At 40.5% G+C, this 16,296-nt stretch overlaps 1 protein-coding gene across 24 annotated transcripts in view; it reads right to left on the reverse strand.

Annotated features, from left to right (window-relative positions):
- Positions 1–16,296, reverse strand: part of LOC131669008 (liprin-alpha-1) — a 41,668-nt gene that overhangs the window by 9,508 nt on the left and 15,864 nt on the right. For 17 of the 24 annotated variants that reach the window (XM_058943544.1, XM_058943545.1, XM_058943552.1 and 14 more), the window contains exons 3-11: positions 9,841–9,942; positions 9,021–9,185; positions 8,321–8,395; positions 7,409–7,573; positions 5,812–6,015; positions 4,005–4,292; positions 3,237–3,380; positions 907–1,066; positions 106–455 (exon numbers count right to left, since the gene is read on the reverse strand). In XM_058943544.1, coding sequence (XP_058799527.1) covers positions 106–455; positions 907–1,066; positions 3,237–3,380; positions 4,005–4,292; positions 5,812–6,015; positions 7,409–7,573; positions 8,321–8,395; positions 9,021–9,185; positions 9,841–9,942 — 1,653 coding nt within the window. The remainder of the gene's footprint in view (positions 1–105; positions 456–906; positions 1,067–3,236; positions 3,381–4,004; positions 4,293–5,811; positions 6,016–7,408; positions 7,574–8,320; positions 8,396–9,020; positions 9,186–9,840; positions 9,943–16,296) is intronic. The other 7 variants (XM_058943543.1, XM_058943549.1, XM_058943539.1 and 4 more) reach the window with 6 other exon arrangements.

Here is a 16,296-nt window from a genome sequence, read left to right on the forward strand (position 1 = left end):
TTCAAAAAACGTAAATTTTAAAGAATCGATTGCATGTTACTCATTGATAAATCTGAATAGATATTTGATATTGAGGCATTCACAGACGAAAAAAAGTGCAAGTACCTTATCATCCTCAAGTCGCTTGGCGGCTTTTCTGGGCAGCGAATGCGTGTCAAAGCTGCTGTGGCTGGCACTTCGCGAGAAGCTACCCGGGTCGACGGCATTGGGCGAGAGGCTCCTCGTGAGCGCATCTGTTTGCTGGATATTAAAAGCGATTTCTTGCTGAAGCATCTGCCGCTTGACGCTATCGATCTCGAGGCGCGCCTTGCCCAACTCCTTCATTATTTCCGCCTTCTCATTCTGTAGGTCCTCCGAGATCTTACGCATCTTCTCCAACTCTTGTTGCAGTGCATTCTTCTCCTCCAGCGCATGCATTCGTTCTTTCAGGTGCACTTGTAGTCTCTCGTTCGATTCTACAAAAATACGTTTCTTACTTATTACGTCCATTCAATTATGAACCAAATCGCAATTTTATATATTTTATTGGCATTAAACAATTCCACAATAACTTAGCGAAATAATTATACTTTATTTAAATCAATTGCAAGAATCCAACAATAAACTCTAACTGAAACTCTAGAATATTTAATTTTCATGTAATTATATTATTATTATTATTATTGACATGATTTCAATTGATAATTTTGTATCTATTCACTATTCCTTATAAAAAAAAAAAGTTTAAACACAAGAATAAATATTAAATCCTTTTATAAATGTATTAGTTACTTATTCGGTACTTGAGTAATTAATCATTAAAATCAAACCAAATGAAGGTGATAATATTCACCTTTTTATGAAAGAAAAAGTTAATTAGATAGAGATGCGTTAGAAATAATAAATCATTAAGCAAATTAAGTTTACCAGACAGAAGTTTGTCAACAGTAGAACTGAGTCTGGCATTGTGCTCCTCGTTCATTTTCAGTCTCTGATTGAGTCGCATGACTTCAGCAGTTTTCTCCTCGAGCTGCGTCTCCAGTCTTTGAATTCTGTCTTCGGCGCTACCGTGCCTCTCTTGAGCCTGCTTAGTTTCACAACATCGACACAAAAATAATTAAAAATTACCCTTTCTACTTTTCTCTTGCAAAGTTCAAATTTTCAATAAATTTTTTAAAAAACCAATCAACTCTACTCAATTATGTTACTTTTATCAATATATTGCAAACTTCAATTTTAGTTACTTTACTTTTTAGCTACAGCAAATGGACTTTTTATCTACAATTTTTTATAAACAACTTTGGTAAAATACTTCTTTCAGTGTAAAATATAAAGTTATTAAGAATAGCAGAGTAAAGTAAGATAGGCACAATACACCGAGAATTTACAGACTATAAAGTAAAGTAGAAAAGGTAATGTTTGGAGCGCTAACTACACAGCTTTGGCTGAAATTGAATTATTATTTGCTTGAGCCAATAAGTAAACATTGCATTTCTTATACTTATTTTTACTGTATTTAATCCTTTTTATTTCTTATCAATTTCACACCAAATACAGTATCTTATAATAGCATGCTATATTTCGGTGCATTACTAAAACAGTTGTTTTGTTTGTATGTACAAGTTTCGAATGTATAAGAGTTATATTGATTCAATTCAATGGTATAATTAAATTAACAAAAAACTAATAACGATTGGATTTTAGAAATGTAAAAGTCAGTTATGATCAGTGTAACAATAAAATTCAATTTTTAGGAAACTGATGTTTAAATTGAATAATTCATTGGAAAATGGTTTAGTAAAGCAAACTAGAAACTAGATCAATTAAACAGATGAATAAAATTAAAGATATTTACAATGAAGTGTAATCAATATTTAATATGTTTTACAAAGTTCATGAAAAAATTGTATTTCTTAAAATGTTAAGCGGAAAATGATGCGTGTGAGCTACTTAAGGATAAATTGTTGATCTACGGGTTAAAAAGCAAAAAATAAGAGATAAAGTGGTAATCATTATAGTTGCGTATCAGAATCGACTTTTACATATCTTTTTAAAACAAACAAATGTAAACAATTAAAAAGAAATTCCATACCATAAAACTAATTCCTGTAAATATTAATAATAAAAATAGCACAGCAAGGGAACCTTTTTTATGAGTTGATGACAATGAGATGAAATGAGATGAAATGAGATGAGATGATATGAATGTTTGTTCAATGGAAATGTATTGGTGGAATAATGTTCAGTGAAATGTTGATGTGCGTGTCTCCGTTATGTATCTACGTGTAGGTATCGATGACCATATTATATTAAACAATATCATCGATCCCTCTAAACACCACACAACAGTGAGATTTCGCTATGAACATTGAGACCATCAAGGACAATGACAGAATGTAAAAATCAACTAAGAAAGAATACGAAAATAAAATAAATGAAGGCCTTCTTATTAAAGAATTAATGAAATCAGTGGTGAATGAAAAGTAAGTAAAGATATATTTCAATAGTTTCATTTTCGTTAACTTTTAAATGGTAAATTTCATTTCTTGTACAGTAAACCGAATAAATAAGAAGATTCTTTAATCTTACAATAAAGAATACATAATGAGCATGTTATTTAACGACACAGTTGAGAGGATATTGATTTTCTCTGATTGTAAGAGCAAGTAAATAAATTTATGTTAAACAAAAAGATTTGTGAAACGAAACCGTTATGACATAGAAACACCTATAGTTCATCAAACTTACCTGCTTTAAAAAAGTTCTAAGTTTCAATAATTTGAAATATATTGAAGTGCAGGATATGTGCAGAAAGACGACACACAGATTATAAAAAAGTATTAATAAAATAAGAAACTCGAAAATATCAACTCTGACTGTGTCATTTTACTATATCATTTCTTCTTCCGACTCAAATTGTATATCATAATTATTCGAGTGATCAGTTTGTAAGTTGGAAAAGTTATAAGCATGAGGTTGAATGTAATATGATTTTATTGCTCGACTAAAGTCCTTATTAATTCTGGAAGCTCCGACGAAGCTCGCGGCAAATGACAAAGTCTGGAAACTATCAAGAAATGAAATTCCCAGCAAAACATTCCTCTCAAAAGTTGAGAGTAGCGCAGAAATTATACCGTAGAAATGTAATAAGTGAAGAGTAAAATCACAAAAATAAAATTGAGAAGAGATAGAGATAGAAAGGAGCGATGATAAAGTAAGGAAATATCGATGAGATGATATGGAATCCCCTTGCGTACCTGGTTGGGCCTCCTCACCTGCGTCAGAGCCTCCATCCTCTGCTTAAGCTGCTCCTCCATCTCGGGCAACTTAGCGAATTGTGCCAGCTCTTGCTCGGCGTGTTCCAGTTTCTGCTGCACCGCTGCTATTTTCTCCTCTTGCAACTGATTTCGTACGACGATGAGCAGAAGAAGCAGCAGCAAAAAAGACACATTCGTCATTAATTATTTATCTTTATCGCGAATGCCTCAACTCACTCGAGCAACGCTGTTTTATCTTCATCTTCCGACCCGAGCAAACAAGACAACGTCTCTCAATATTTTACGAATTGGGTATGAATGCGACCCACTGACGCGAATTCACTACCTCGTCCACCTGCATTTCCTTTTTTTGAAATTCAATTTTACCGCGTGAGTATTTGTACTTCGTTATTCCGACAGATAACATAACAGATAGATAGTAAGACGGATAAATATAAACTTGAAGGCCTTACTCGTAATGGCATTCAATTAAAAATATTCTGTAGAACTGTGATTACTCGATTAATCTTTTCGATGAATTGGCAATTTTTTCAATAACAGCGATTTCTTAAAAAAATTACAATATTCGCCGATAGACATTTTTTTCTACAATTGAGACAAATGAGATATTAAGTAAATTGTTAACTTCAAGATGCTTAAACATGTGAATACACAGGAATCTACGTCTTATAAGTCTTGAAATATGTAGGGTAGGTGATGAAAAGTTTGCAGAACTTTAGAGAACAAACTGCAGGCAAACAAAAATACCTTCAACTGTGCTTCTTTGTGCTGTAACTCCTGCTCGAGCTTCTCGTTGAGATCGTGTAGGCTAATGGATTCTCGCTGAGCGTTGAGGTATCGCTTCTCTAAGGTGGCTATCCTTTCTTCCTGGTCCTCCTTTTGGGCGACGTTTTCGCGGAGATCGCGTTGCAGCTTAACATTGGCATCTTGAGCCTTGAGAAATTCTTTTTGCGTCTTGGCTAGCGTTTCTTCCAACTCAGCCACGCGACTACTCATTTCCGCCACCCTCCGCTGCCATGTACTCAACTCCACGCTCTACAAAGTTTTATCAACCATAACATTTTACCATCTCATGTTCCTACAGATTCTACATTAAATTAACCGTGAAACTTTAATTTTTGCTTTTTTCACATAGTACCACATGATTTTTTGTGGTAATATGTAGCATCAAAAATGAAAATTATACTATCAATAATTTACTCTTCTATATCCATTAAATTAACCCATTAAGGCTCATACCAAAACTGGATGAGATAACACCAAACTAACTGTGCCATTCATAGGCAAATCGAAAAAAAAATACCTGTGTATAACATTTTTTTGTTGGACTTCACTTTGTTGTGTAAAACGGAAATTAATAATCACAGCTCCGATAGTCAAAGTACTTCACAAAATCCTAAGCAAAAGCGGAAATTCAATGTTTGATATATATTTTTCATGACAAATTGAAGTCCGACAACAAATGTTATACACATTTTTTCCATAGTTTTTCCCATAGAATCGATTGCCGCAATCAGATTTGAAAAATAATAACTTTATAAATTAATAGTAAACTAATAAACAATAATTTGTTTAAATAAATTTTTATAAACATTTGCAAATAGAAAAAGAAAAAACACGGGTATTTTTTTTCGATTTGATGATGAATGGCACAGTTATTTTGGAGCTATCTCATCCAGTTTTGGTATGGGCCTCAAGGGATTAAAAATGTTTTGCAACTGACCACTATGATTAAATCTCAGCATAGTTTATAAATTATCTGTAAACTGATATTGGTTCAAGAATAAGATGTCTAATTCCATTACCGTTTTGTTTTAGAAATATTTTTGTATAGTTCTGATATAAATTTGCTTCAGAAGGAACATTTTTAGCAACATCATATAAGTTATTGTTAGTAGCCATTCATTATCATAGCTAGTATAATATGTAATGTAAATTTATCTTATAAAACCTTTATTCAAAAGTTCGTTATTAATAAAAAAAATCATAATAAAACAATGAAATTTTACTGTAGGTACGGACTCTGTTCTCTTACAATAAAACGGTCATGCACACTCTTATAGAATCACTTGAAAGGGGTGCACGATAGATTGTGTCTGGTGTATTTTGTCAAAGCTTGCATTTGTATACTCATGAGACATTTTTACGAATAAATCATCATGAATGTATTCATAACTACTACTTGATTAATATAAAAAGCATGCAGTGTGTAAAAATCCAGAGCACATTGTATTGTTTTTCCACACGCATTCACGCACGCGCACACACACACGTACACATACCTACACATAGTATCGAGTTTATTCAGAGTAAGATGTGGATTGTTTTGATAGATAGAAGATCAGACTACAACTACTGAAAGAACTAAATAGAGCGAGTATTATACTAGTACGCTGGACATATTACCATATTAAAAATAGCCTTATTAAAAATTGAATTTTGACGAGAAGTTTTGTCAATCCGCTGTAGATTATTATTCACTTAATTTGCGTATACGGCTCTTTTGGACACATCGATTTCCGGTTAAGTCGAGGATGGGGAAATGGACGCATACCTGCTTGTCGAGGTTGGTCTGCAAGTCTTTGAGTTTGGAGCGGTGGTCGGGGACCTCGATGGCGCCGTTACTCAATCTAGCCTCGACCATCGAGTCCTGCGTGTTACTTTGCTGCTGCGACTGCACCGACTGCTGCTGCTGTTGTTGTTGCTGCTGTTGCTGCTGTTGCTCCTGGATTGCCAGTTCCTCGGTTGCAGGATTCTGCTGTTTTTTCCCCGATACACATTACACACGATAGAGCATACTTCTACATTCCGTTCTAGTGCCCCTATTCTTTTGATTCTTTATTTCCTTTTAATGCGCAATAGATCACTACTCGCGCGCTTCTCTGCCCAATTCATATATTTGCTTAGCGGTTTTGCTATGCTGGACTAGTCGCTGGAATGCCGGATATGGGTATTGTGCGGCGAGGGCAGATTAGTCTCGGGTTTTTCGACGGATCATTCTTCCTTTTTTTCTTTACTTCCGCGAGATGAAAGAATAGCGCTTCGTATTCCGATAGTCGGGTATCAGAAAACATTCGTTTTTTCAACGCTATGCGCCGAGTTATTTCGTTTCGAATGAATTTCCAAATGACATTTCATGAACTATCTTGTTGGATAAATGATACGAATTACGTATACTTCTCATGCCTTTGCAGAGCTACCCAAATTATACCGCTCATGATGCTTGCGGAATACGAAACTACCTATTATGATTTTGATCGTGAGAATGGAAATAGGAGTATGAAAATGAAGGGCAGAATAGCTTTAGGAGAGGAACCATGTAATAACCAGTAATAAAATGAAACCCGAGATAATTGAAGGAAAATCTTGATTTTTCCACAGCGAATATAACAATTATAAACATACGCAAAGATTTTTAATACGGAAATGAGCAAATACATTCGATAAGGCTGTGTAGCACTACATCATGGATTAGTATTACGGGTCGTTTGTACTGTTTTATTTACTTTACAATTGACTATCGTTATTCAGACATTATAATTTTTTCTAGTCTTATATCACAAAGAAGTGAATTAAAGAGAAATAGATAGGCATAGACAGCTTGTTACTATCAATATATACAATACAAAAGTGTTATACAGCAAAATGCTTATAGTTCAATATAAACTCAGGAACGACTTAGAGCCGTTCACGAAAATTTGCATTACCTGTGCATTCCCATAAATATTAACGAAGAGTAATGTCGAAGGTGGGAGGGTTAAACGACAAGGAGTGAAAAGGTATCAGATTTGGACATAGTGAAAACAAAAGTCCTGACGTTTCGTCGCACATCTACATTGACGTAATATTTCAAGCCGATTAATTTTAAAGCGCTCAATTGAAATTCAAATAATGACAGTGGCGTTGGACTTTTGTTTTCCATACGCGCAATCTACAAATGAAAAAAAAACAGCATGCTTTGCTATACGGCAGAATGCAGTAGACGTCACTATGAAAAAAGAAGAAGAAGAACGATAAGGACTACAAGAAAGAGATAAAGAGCGAGAGTTGTAATGTGAGTATGTGAGGCGAGTGTCGGTGTGATCGATGACGCAGGGTCACGGCGCTCGTATGTATGCTGCGCGTGCAATATTTTTTGCGACGTTCTTTACCTTTTGCTGCTGCTGCTGCTGCTGCTGCTGCTGCTGCTGCTGCTGTTGCTGCTGATGCTGCTGCTGATGCTGATGGCTGTCATCCGCCTGACCGTTCTCCTTCGGCCGATCGTCAAGGGATTTCGGCACGTGACCGGATTTGTATTGTTGAAGCTGCGAGTGGTACTAAAATTAATTGACTGTCACATTTCATTGCAGAAATCACGAAATATAGTATCGTTTATTGTCTATTTATAGATTTGGCCATTTCTTTCGATGCGTACGCACCGTCAGCGAAGAAGAATGCACTAAAGGTGTGCCCTGAGAAAGCCGCTCATTGCAGCGCGTTGAAATCAAGAAACCGGCGCCGGTTATGCGGACTCACGGAAGAAAAATAATTGCAATACTTCGCATGTAGAATGTAGGGCATCGATAGGCGAGAGCATTAGTGATTGACATTTTAATCTCGTAAAAATATCCACTCCTAGTTTTTATAAAGCAAATGAACTCAAGGTTGAGTATACAGTCTCGCGCACGGGTAATTTTTTGTTGTCTACAACGCCGAGCAAGGCCGCCGGCGGACAAGCGATGAGCGTTATATCAGAGTGTTAAGAACTAATTACTATCGACTTGCCAATGGACTTTTTACGCGGACATTGTTAACCACGCGCGTGCGGTTAGACGAGCAAATCGATTTGTTTGCGAAAGGAAATGTTCTTTCTGTCTGCATTGTCACGAGACGCTCACGACAACAGCACTTGCAACACTCAGTAAAAAGCACGTGATATATTCACTGTTGGTTTTCTTTTTTGTTTGTTTGTTTGTTTGTTTGTTTTTTTTTAATAATTCTCTCGCGAGTTCTCTCCTTGTCCGACGAAGAGTAACGAAGCGGTGGCAGCGGCAGCCTCTTGACCTACATGCACGATTCCTTACCTCTTCTTTGATATGGGAGAGTTCCTCTTCCAAGCTCGTATTCCTCTCGAGGGCGACGCGCAATCTTTCTCGTACCTATTTGACACACGCACAAAGTTCGAATTAAAAAATTGCCACCTGCTTCACTCTTTTTAATTACGCAAACTTTTTGTTCTTGCGCCCATACAAATTAAATTAGCTGTTGATTTAATTAAACTGTGGAATTTCAGTTTACAATAGAATCTCATTCGGAAAAGAAATAGTTTGTTTACTTGGCAAGCTTACAATGAAGTTTTTATTGAGAAAACCTAATAAAACTGAACTGCCTCGCTGTAAGAATGAAGTAGGTATTTGATTTGTTTGTAAAACGATTTTTATACCGGTGGGAATACAAATGGTGGTTTAACTATTTCACGAAAGATTTTGATGTAAATAGACGAGTAATACAAGGAAATGACTTAGGTAACGAGAACAATTGCAGTTTCATTCAGTATCGTGATAGAGATTACAATGAGATGCAGCGCTATAGTAATCGTAACGGTTATCGAAAATGTACTATATACGCCGAGGAATATAGCAGATAAAGACGTGCCAAGTAATAATCACGATTGTACGTCGAATATTTGCCCAGGATGAAAAGCCAAGCATGCCTTCGATTGCAGCTGTAAGTAGTAGCGAAGGATACAAAAGAATGCTTGGTTCGTGCAGATTAGCCGCGTACCTTCTCGTCCAGGGCCTTGTGATGTTCGAAGAGGCTCTTGAGTGCTTTGAGCACCTCGACCTCTGAGGAGACGCCCGATTGGGCGGCGGCCTGGCGCTTCACCACCGTCATCCTCAGCGAGCGCTCGTGTCTGGAGACCAGGCATTCCAGGTGTTCCAGCAGCAGCTGCAACAATACGACGATCAAGCTTCCTTCTGAAATCCGGGACCGATGCGAGCCGCAGGCCAATCGCCGGGGTATCCATTGCCAGCTGCATTTTCAACGTGCACGCGCAATATTTCGAATTGATGCGGGCGACACGTTATCGCCGCGCTAGTTTCCAGTTTGCGCGGTTATATCGGGATGCAATTCAAGCGGCGCGCTCGCAATTATTGCTCTGATTTGGTTTGCTATTCAGCTGCAGATATTGAAAGCTCGCGCGACGTGTCTCTGCGTCGAAAACACCACTCGCGCACTCGCGCGCTCGACGGATAAGTGAATTAGGACTTGGCTTGCTCTAGATTGACCGACGTCAACGAGCTTTATCGCAGCCGACAGTGTAATTATGCATAATGAAGCGGCTTCGGCGCTCCTTGTGCCCCGTTAAACGCGCGTCATCTGCCAAATATCAGCTGCAATTCCATGCTTCTCTTTTTCACTGGCGCGATCGATGAGAGTCAATCTGGCGTAGCATTGAACGGAAACTTGTTGCGTGCGCGCTCGCTTGGCAGCACGTAATATCGATCGTCTTCATTAGACCCGCGGATTACCGATGGAGTAGAGAAAAAAAAAAAAGAATTGGGGGTGAATTATACGACAATAGCCCTTAAATTGCACTCACCCTCGTGTTGTTGCGCTCGGCCTTGAGCTCCGCAATCTCCTCCTCCTTCTCGAGGATGCTCTCCCGCGCGGTCGTCAGCTCTTTCGTCAGCTGCGAGAATTCCTGCAATGCAGACCAACGCTCTCACAACTGGCTTGGGCTTGGCGTCCGGAGCATCGCGCGTGCACGGGATGTGAAATTACACGAGCAGCGGCTTCGCATTTCAGAAGCGCTGCTGCTAATGGTTGTGGTCGATTAACGCGAGCTGGCTGCAGCTGGATAAGCGGGTCAGTCGTCATCGCGAGAGACACGGCATACTTTCGAGAGTGCGACCTCAAAGGACGCCGAGAAATACTAGAGCAGCAGCACGCTCGTCCTTTATCCACGCAGAGCGCGCGTATTCAAATTGAATTTGCCGCGCGTCAGAGTCGGCGATGAAATATATTAAAGAGAGCTTTGCCAGGCGCTATCCGTTGCGCTGTGTGGGGCATGCGAGGACAACTGTTGGACTCGTCATTGCAGCCGTGGAGCTAGCGACCGAGAGCGAAACTGCAAATATTGGTCGCTCGGATTTGTGGCTCAGTGAGAGAGCGAGAGAGAGAGAGAGAGAGAAAGACAACGACGATGACTGGATTCAAATTCGAGCACGATCAAAGGCTTTAGCCACGCGCGAATTTGGCTTCCGCTTGTTTCCCTTGCTCGAATTCATTCGCAACGAAAGACGCTCGGAGAACAACGAAAGACATCGTCCTTCGTGTCGCGTATCATCGAGAGCAAATACGTCCTCGTAAAGGTAAGACGAAAGTGGGTTCGCCTGGTTGTCTGCGGCTTTCCATTGTGCTCGGTCTATAATAAAACCCGAATACTCGTATTTCGGCAAGGCCGCGAGCGCAACGAGCTGGCTTTCTGCTTCCGCTTCTGCCGACGCTCTGCGAGAGTAAGAGAGAGAGAGAGAGAGAGAGAGAGAGAGAGCCATTATCCTCCGGCAGACGATATCACGCCCCACGCAAGAAAAAGTCGAGAGCCTCGTTCTCTCTTTCTGTGTCACAATGGCTTTTGAGCAACGCGTAGCTGTTTTATCCCCTCCCCCCTCTCTGTCGCACACATGCACACGTATCTATATGCCACTGTTTCCATTCACCCTCGAACCTCGTCAATCCGGCAACTATGATCGATCGCGATCGTCAACGTGGTACTATTTTTGTCACTATTCCTCGTGAGCCTTATCCAACAAACTGCTTACTTATATGTTCTTATATGCTTTTGCCTCCTACTAAACGAACACTTTCTCTGCAAAAAAATAAGACTATTCTCTGGTTAGCCTCGCAGCCATTATCACCGATCCCCTTTATGGTCTAAATAGCGTATAAATATAAATTTTAAGCCAAGTACAACTGCTCTCATAAATTTTCCTTCCCTGCGTTATCTCGACATAATAGCAATAATCTTCTTTCGACATCCGAGCTACGTTTCGTCCAATGTGTACCTACATAGCGCGCTACTCGAGATATTCTCGTTATTTCTGGTCCTTTTGAAAAATCGTCCTCGTGGCTAACAAAACTTAAACTCAGAACTCCAGCGCAAATATTTTAGTAAGAAAAGAAAAGTTACGAAATTGTTCGTCCGCTCGGAATTTGAACAGCGATAAAAGTTTCCGACGCGGATTTTTTAGTTTCTTTTCGTCCCTATTAAACGCAAGTTTGAGCAAATTAACCTCGTGGCTATCGTGAACTTGGCGACTCTTCTTTGCAACTAAAAATGAAGCGACTTTTTTCGTGGCCATCTCAAGGAAAGCTCGCTTGGAATGACTGGGCTATTTTCCCCTAAGAAAAAAATCAATGAAAAACAAGCGCGAAAGATGAAGAGTCTACTTGAGAGAAAAACCGATGGTAGGTAGGTATAGGCAAGGCAAGGAGAGAACAAATCGAGATGCTTCGAGTCTCCGAGAGCGTGGAAAGTTGTAGGCCGACAATTTACGTGGAATGTTGGCGCGGTATACGAGTATAAGGCACTTGGCGCTGGCGGCAGGCTTCGCGCGGTTCTCTCTGGATGCGCGCTACGGCCATTGTCATCCGTGCAGGTGGCGTGGGCGCAATCGATAAAAGACGCGCCTCTTCGACCTGAGCTTCACTATTAAATTGACGCACTAGTCGACTACCGGCACTAATTGAACATTTCCTACTCGTAATTAGCCAATTATCGACGACTCGTCGGTTTCTTTCTTACCTTCCCATGCATTCAGTGGAATGACTTATCGATTAAATTTCATTGATAATCCAACCGATAACAGATAATCCTGTCAAGTACAACGAGCTGCCAGCGGAGCCGAGCGCCAAATTAATATTCTACTCGAGGAAGCTGATGATTAATTAAGGATTCGCTTGAGCTTGCTTGAAATGCAGACAGCCAGTGCGAGTGGCGCGCCCATATCGCGAAAAGCGCAGAAAAAGCTTTCTAAGTAAAAATAAGTGGGCGCGAGAAAGTCGAGGGGCCGAGCGTGTGAATGGGCATTCGTCTCTGGTTCGCAAACAGCCGAGTGTTAATAGTCTCGTTAGAGCGACAATTTTAAATGCGATTCTCGCATAGCCATCGCAACGAGCTTTTTACGCGTGCCTCCAAATTAATTAGCGGCGTATAACCCGCAGAGAAAGAGGGAAACTTTATTCGCTCAGTTTGGCGCGCAGACGAAAAATTACAATCCTAATACTCGAGTGTATTAGCGAATGGATCGCTGGCTAGAAGGGCGTCGTTGCTGCGCGTTGGCTCGCTCATCGACCATGCAAAAGAGCCTGTGGCAGCAACGCGGAAATTTAAATCAGCGAAGCGTCAGAGCAGTCGGGTCGGCAGAAACATACAGAAAGATACGGCGCGTCCAAGATGATCGAGAGGCAATGGCTCGGAACGAGCGCCGGCATCGATATCCAGAAAGCAGGGCGTGGGCGTGTGCGCACCAAAACAAGCGGTAGCGGCTAAGACGCCCGCAGGCCAATCTCGCTCCGATGACACACTCCCAGCATATATACGTATACGTAGCCACGCACCAGATGCGGCCAGTTCTGTCAGTTTGCTTTGTCTCAAACGCTTCGTACATCAGGCTCTTACGTTGCGCACAATGTCCGGCTATGTTTTCCTTGGCGAGTGGTTTAACTTTTTCTGCCAAATAAATTTTCAGGCAATCCGCACTTGTGCGTCTTTTCGTCGGAACGTGGCACTTATTTTCAGAGGGAATAATCTTAATTGTCGCCGCGTTGAAGTTAAACGACGCTTTAATATAAATGCAGCGATCGTATCTTGGTAATTGCCCTCGCGCAGCTCAATCTCCGTTAAAGTTGTACTTTTCTCTCAAAACCGTATCGCACAATTATCCGCTGCCTGCGTGTGCCTTTTTACGCCAATACGAGGGGCGAGGGAGACGATCGCGTAAATCCAACAGCGCACCCACAGAGGGAAAATGTAAATTAGCAATTTAATTTTCACTCGCGCAGTAACATTACAATAATAATAAGATACGTAGCACTGCAACTGACAATTTGCGTTTTGAATTGAGATAGATACATGACAGCATTTGTCATGAACATCAACAGAGCGGTGTTCTTCAGTCGCAATACGGCACATAATCCGTGCTTCGTTAATTTAAAATAATTATCAGAATCGAAAAACGAAGCCATTATACACGAGTGTTTGGGTCAAGTGTGTAACAGGGATGCCTTACTTGCACAGGCCATAATACTTAAGTTGCACTTGTCACTCATTGCACTTCTTTGTTCGAAGGGGTCGAGTTTCGCTTATTGACGCGCTTGTCCCCTTTGAGTGCGTCGCTTCGTCCCTTCCTTGTACATATAGTATATTGTTCGCCAACTCTCTCTCAGCGGCGCAAGAGCCTCATACATATATATAGGCGCGCGGCTCTCCCAGCTCTCGATTTCCAACTTATTCCGCACGGTGTTGTTGCTGTCAATGTTCATCAAGCGGCATCATTCCTGGAGGCTACTTCAATTTCCGAGTTATAACTGGCATCGCAGTCGTCGTCGACGTCGTCGTCGTCCAACTTTCGCTGCGAGGATTAGCTCCAACTTTCGTTTCTAATATCGAAGTGCTGCGTCGTTGACTGAAGGATCCTACGAGAGGAAACTCGTGGAAACGAAGACTCCAGCTGTTCCTTTGTAAGGCGATAAGAACGAGTGCGAGCATTAAGAAGGGCTTTCCATCGCACTCGTAAACGCCGAAATACGTATCGACGTATAGTTGGAATCGCAGCGAATCGACCTGCGATACGCGGGATTCCAAAGCACAGCTGGGCCGGCTATTCCGATTGCCGCCAACAGCGCCGAATATACCGTCCCCGGAGGCACGCCGAACCGCCGATAAAGAGTCGATTTGAATTCTCGGATATCCGTTACGAGTACTATATGTCCTCTAAATATTCAGCGTCGGTTTTGCATCGCACGTTTGTTCTGGCCAGCTGCGGCGCTCGTTCAAGCGAGATCGCGAATTCTGTACGAGCGCATTACGCGATACGTCTTAAAAGTCACCTGTTGATCTATAAAAGCCTCGAAACAGTAGAAAAGGGACAATGGATTTGGATTTACCGTCGGCGCATTCGTCTTAATTGATTGCAGAGAGCGAGAGACTGGCAAAAGGGATCGTTGAAAGTTGTTAGCCGAAGACAATGTGCGCCGTTCTAAAAGCAAGTCAATATTGCGCGCGGCGTGGCGAGCCAAACCACCGCCAACGCGACGCGGCTTCTTGCATACTATTGATAGCTGTGTACCCTCGGCGGAAAGACAAATACGCGACATAGAATGAGCTCACAACAGCTCTATACATCCAGTTTCGACTTTTCATCGAGATGCTATCTTTCACTTTTCCACCATTATCATTTCTTGCTCTTTCATTTTCTCAGACATTTTTTAATTTTTACTCTTTCGTTTGACTGATTTAATGCATTTGCCGCTTATGCGATAACTCATTCTGGTTGCAGTGAAATGTAAATTAAGTGTCAAACAGACTATTAAGAAATATGTAATATTTTATAAAGATTTATATATCCTTTTTATTTCAAACATGTGTATTGTAATTGTAAGAAATACCATTGTACCAGAACATCTTTTATATATCGTAACAGCACCGAGATAATTGCGAAGCGCAGTTGTAAATAGAAATGTATATTAATTCTCGGAAAAAAATTACTTTGACAAGTAATCTTTTAAGATTGCATTTACAGGCTATGAAAATTTATGAAACTTGATCGACCATGAAATTTGCAAAAATATCTCCGATTGATCGTATCTTGGATCAATATGGAAACCCATTCATCTTCTTTCTGAGTATTCAAACTTGTAGACGGGACTATTCGTCAGTGTGAAATTACGATTTGTCTACTTAACAGGAACGTCGTCATAATTTGGTTTTCTTTCGCACGAAATAACAGAAAGAACCATGCTATTTTGAGAGTGATGATCACTAGTCTGTATACTTGTACATAGGAACGTAAGGGAAATGAATGCTGCATTGAATTATGCGGCTGCTGTAGTGCAGCGATATGGTATTGCCATAAAAGCACATAGAAAAGTGAAAAAGAGGAGGAGGACAGCTCTCTCCGTGGAAGAGACGTGGAGTCGAGGAAAGTTATGAAACCAGAGTATGTAAACAGAGACGGATAGCTCTCCGAGTGTGTGCGTGTGTGTGTGTGTGTGTGTGTGTGCGTGCGTGCGTGCATGTGTGTTTTGCAACAGACGGAAGAAACTTTCGAATTCCGGCGAGTCTTTGGCGGCACTTTCTTTGACGTTAGCTCTCTCAGCTGCACTTCCTATTTGCACGAGCGATTAGCACCCACTCAGATTGTGCTAAATTATCCCCGCTCGCTTTAATTAGACATCTCTCGCTGCATATGTGTGCGCGCAGATAATCAACTCGCCTGCGCGAGTATCAACCAGACTACTTCAGCTCGCGCGCGGTTATTACGTCTGTGCTAAATCATCCGCTTCTTGAACACTTTTCTTGCTACAAATGCCGCGAAATTTGCAAGTCAAATATTTTAATGATCCCGATTTAGCCAATTCCTGTATACGTAATTGCGTTGCTTTCATTTTCATCTTCCAAATCGTGAGAATCCATTTAGAAACGCAAGGTAAATTTGCTTTGAGGATAAGCAACGATACTTTGTTGCGATAAGGAGCTACTTTGCTCATGATTTATCGATCAGATTTACACTTGCTTTCTGTTCGAACACTACAAGTCAATTTTCGAGGCCGATGCTGTCAACTTTTGTTTTTATTTTAAATGTCCACTAGTAATTCATAGCTTTTAATACTTTTTTTTCTGTAGACTACGACGACTAGAATCGCAAGACTTATATCGCAATGTTATATTCCATAATGCAGTGTGAGATGTCTCGTAAAAAAAGATTTGAATATACTGGAAGAAAAGAAGAAAAAATTGTTGTAATCATAGGTCTGTAAAGTCGTAAGCAACTAA

The sequence above is a fragment of the Phymastichus coffea genome, unplaced genomic scaffold, assembly GCF_024137745.1.
Source record: "Phymastichus coffea isolate CEN01 unplaced genomic scaffold, Cenicafe_Pcof_1.1 PCOF00085, whole genome shotgun sequence".
Classification (NCBI taxonomy): Eukaryota; Metazoa; Arthropoda; class Insecta; order Hymenoptera; family Eulophidae; genus Phymastichus; species Phymastichus coffea.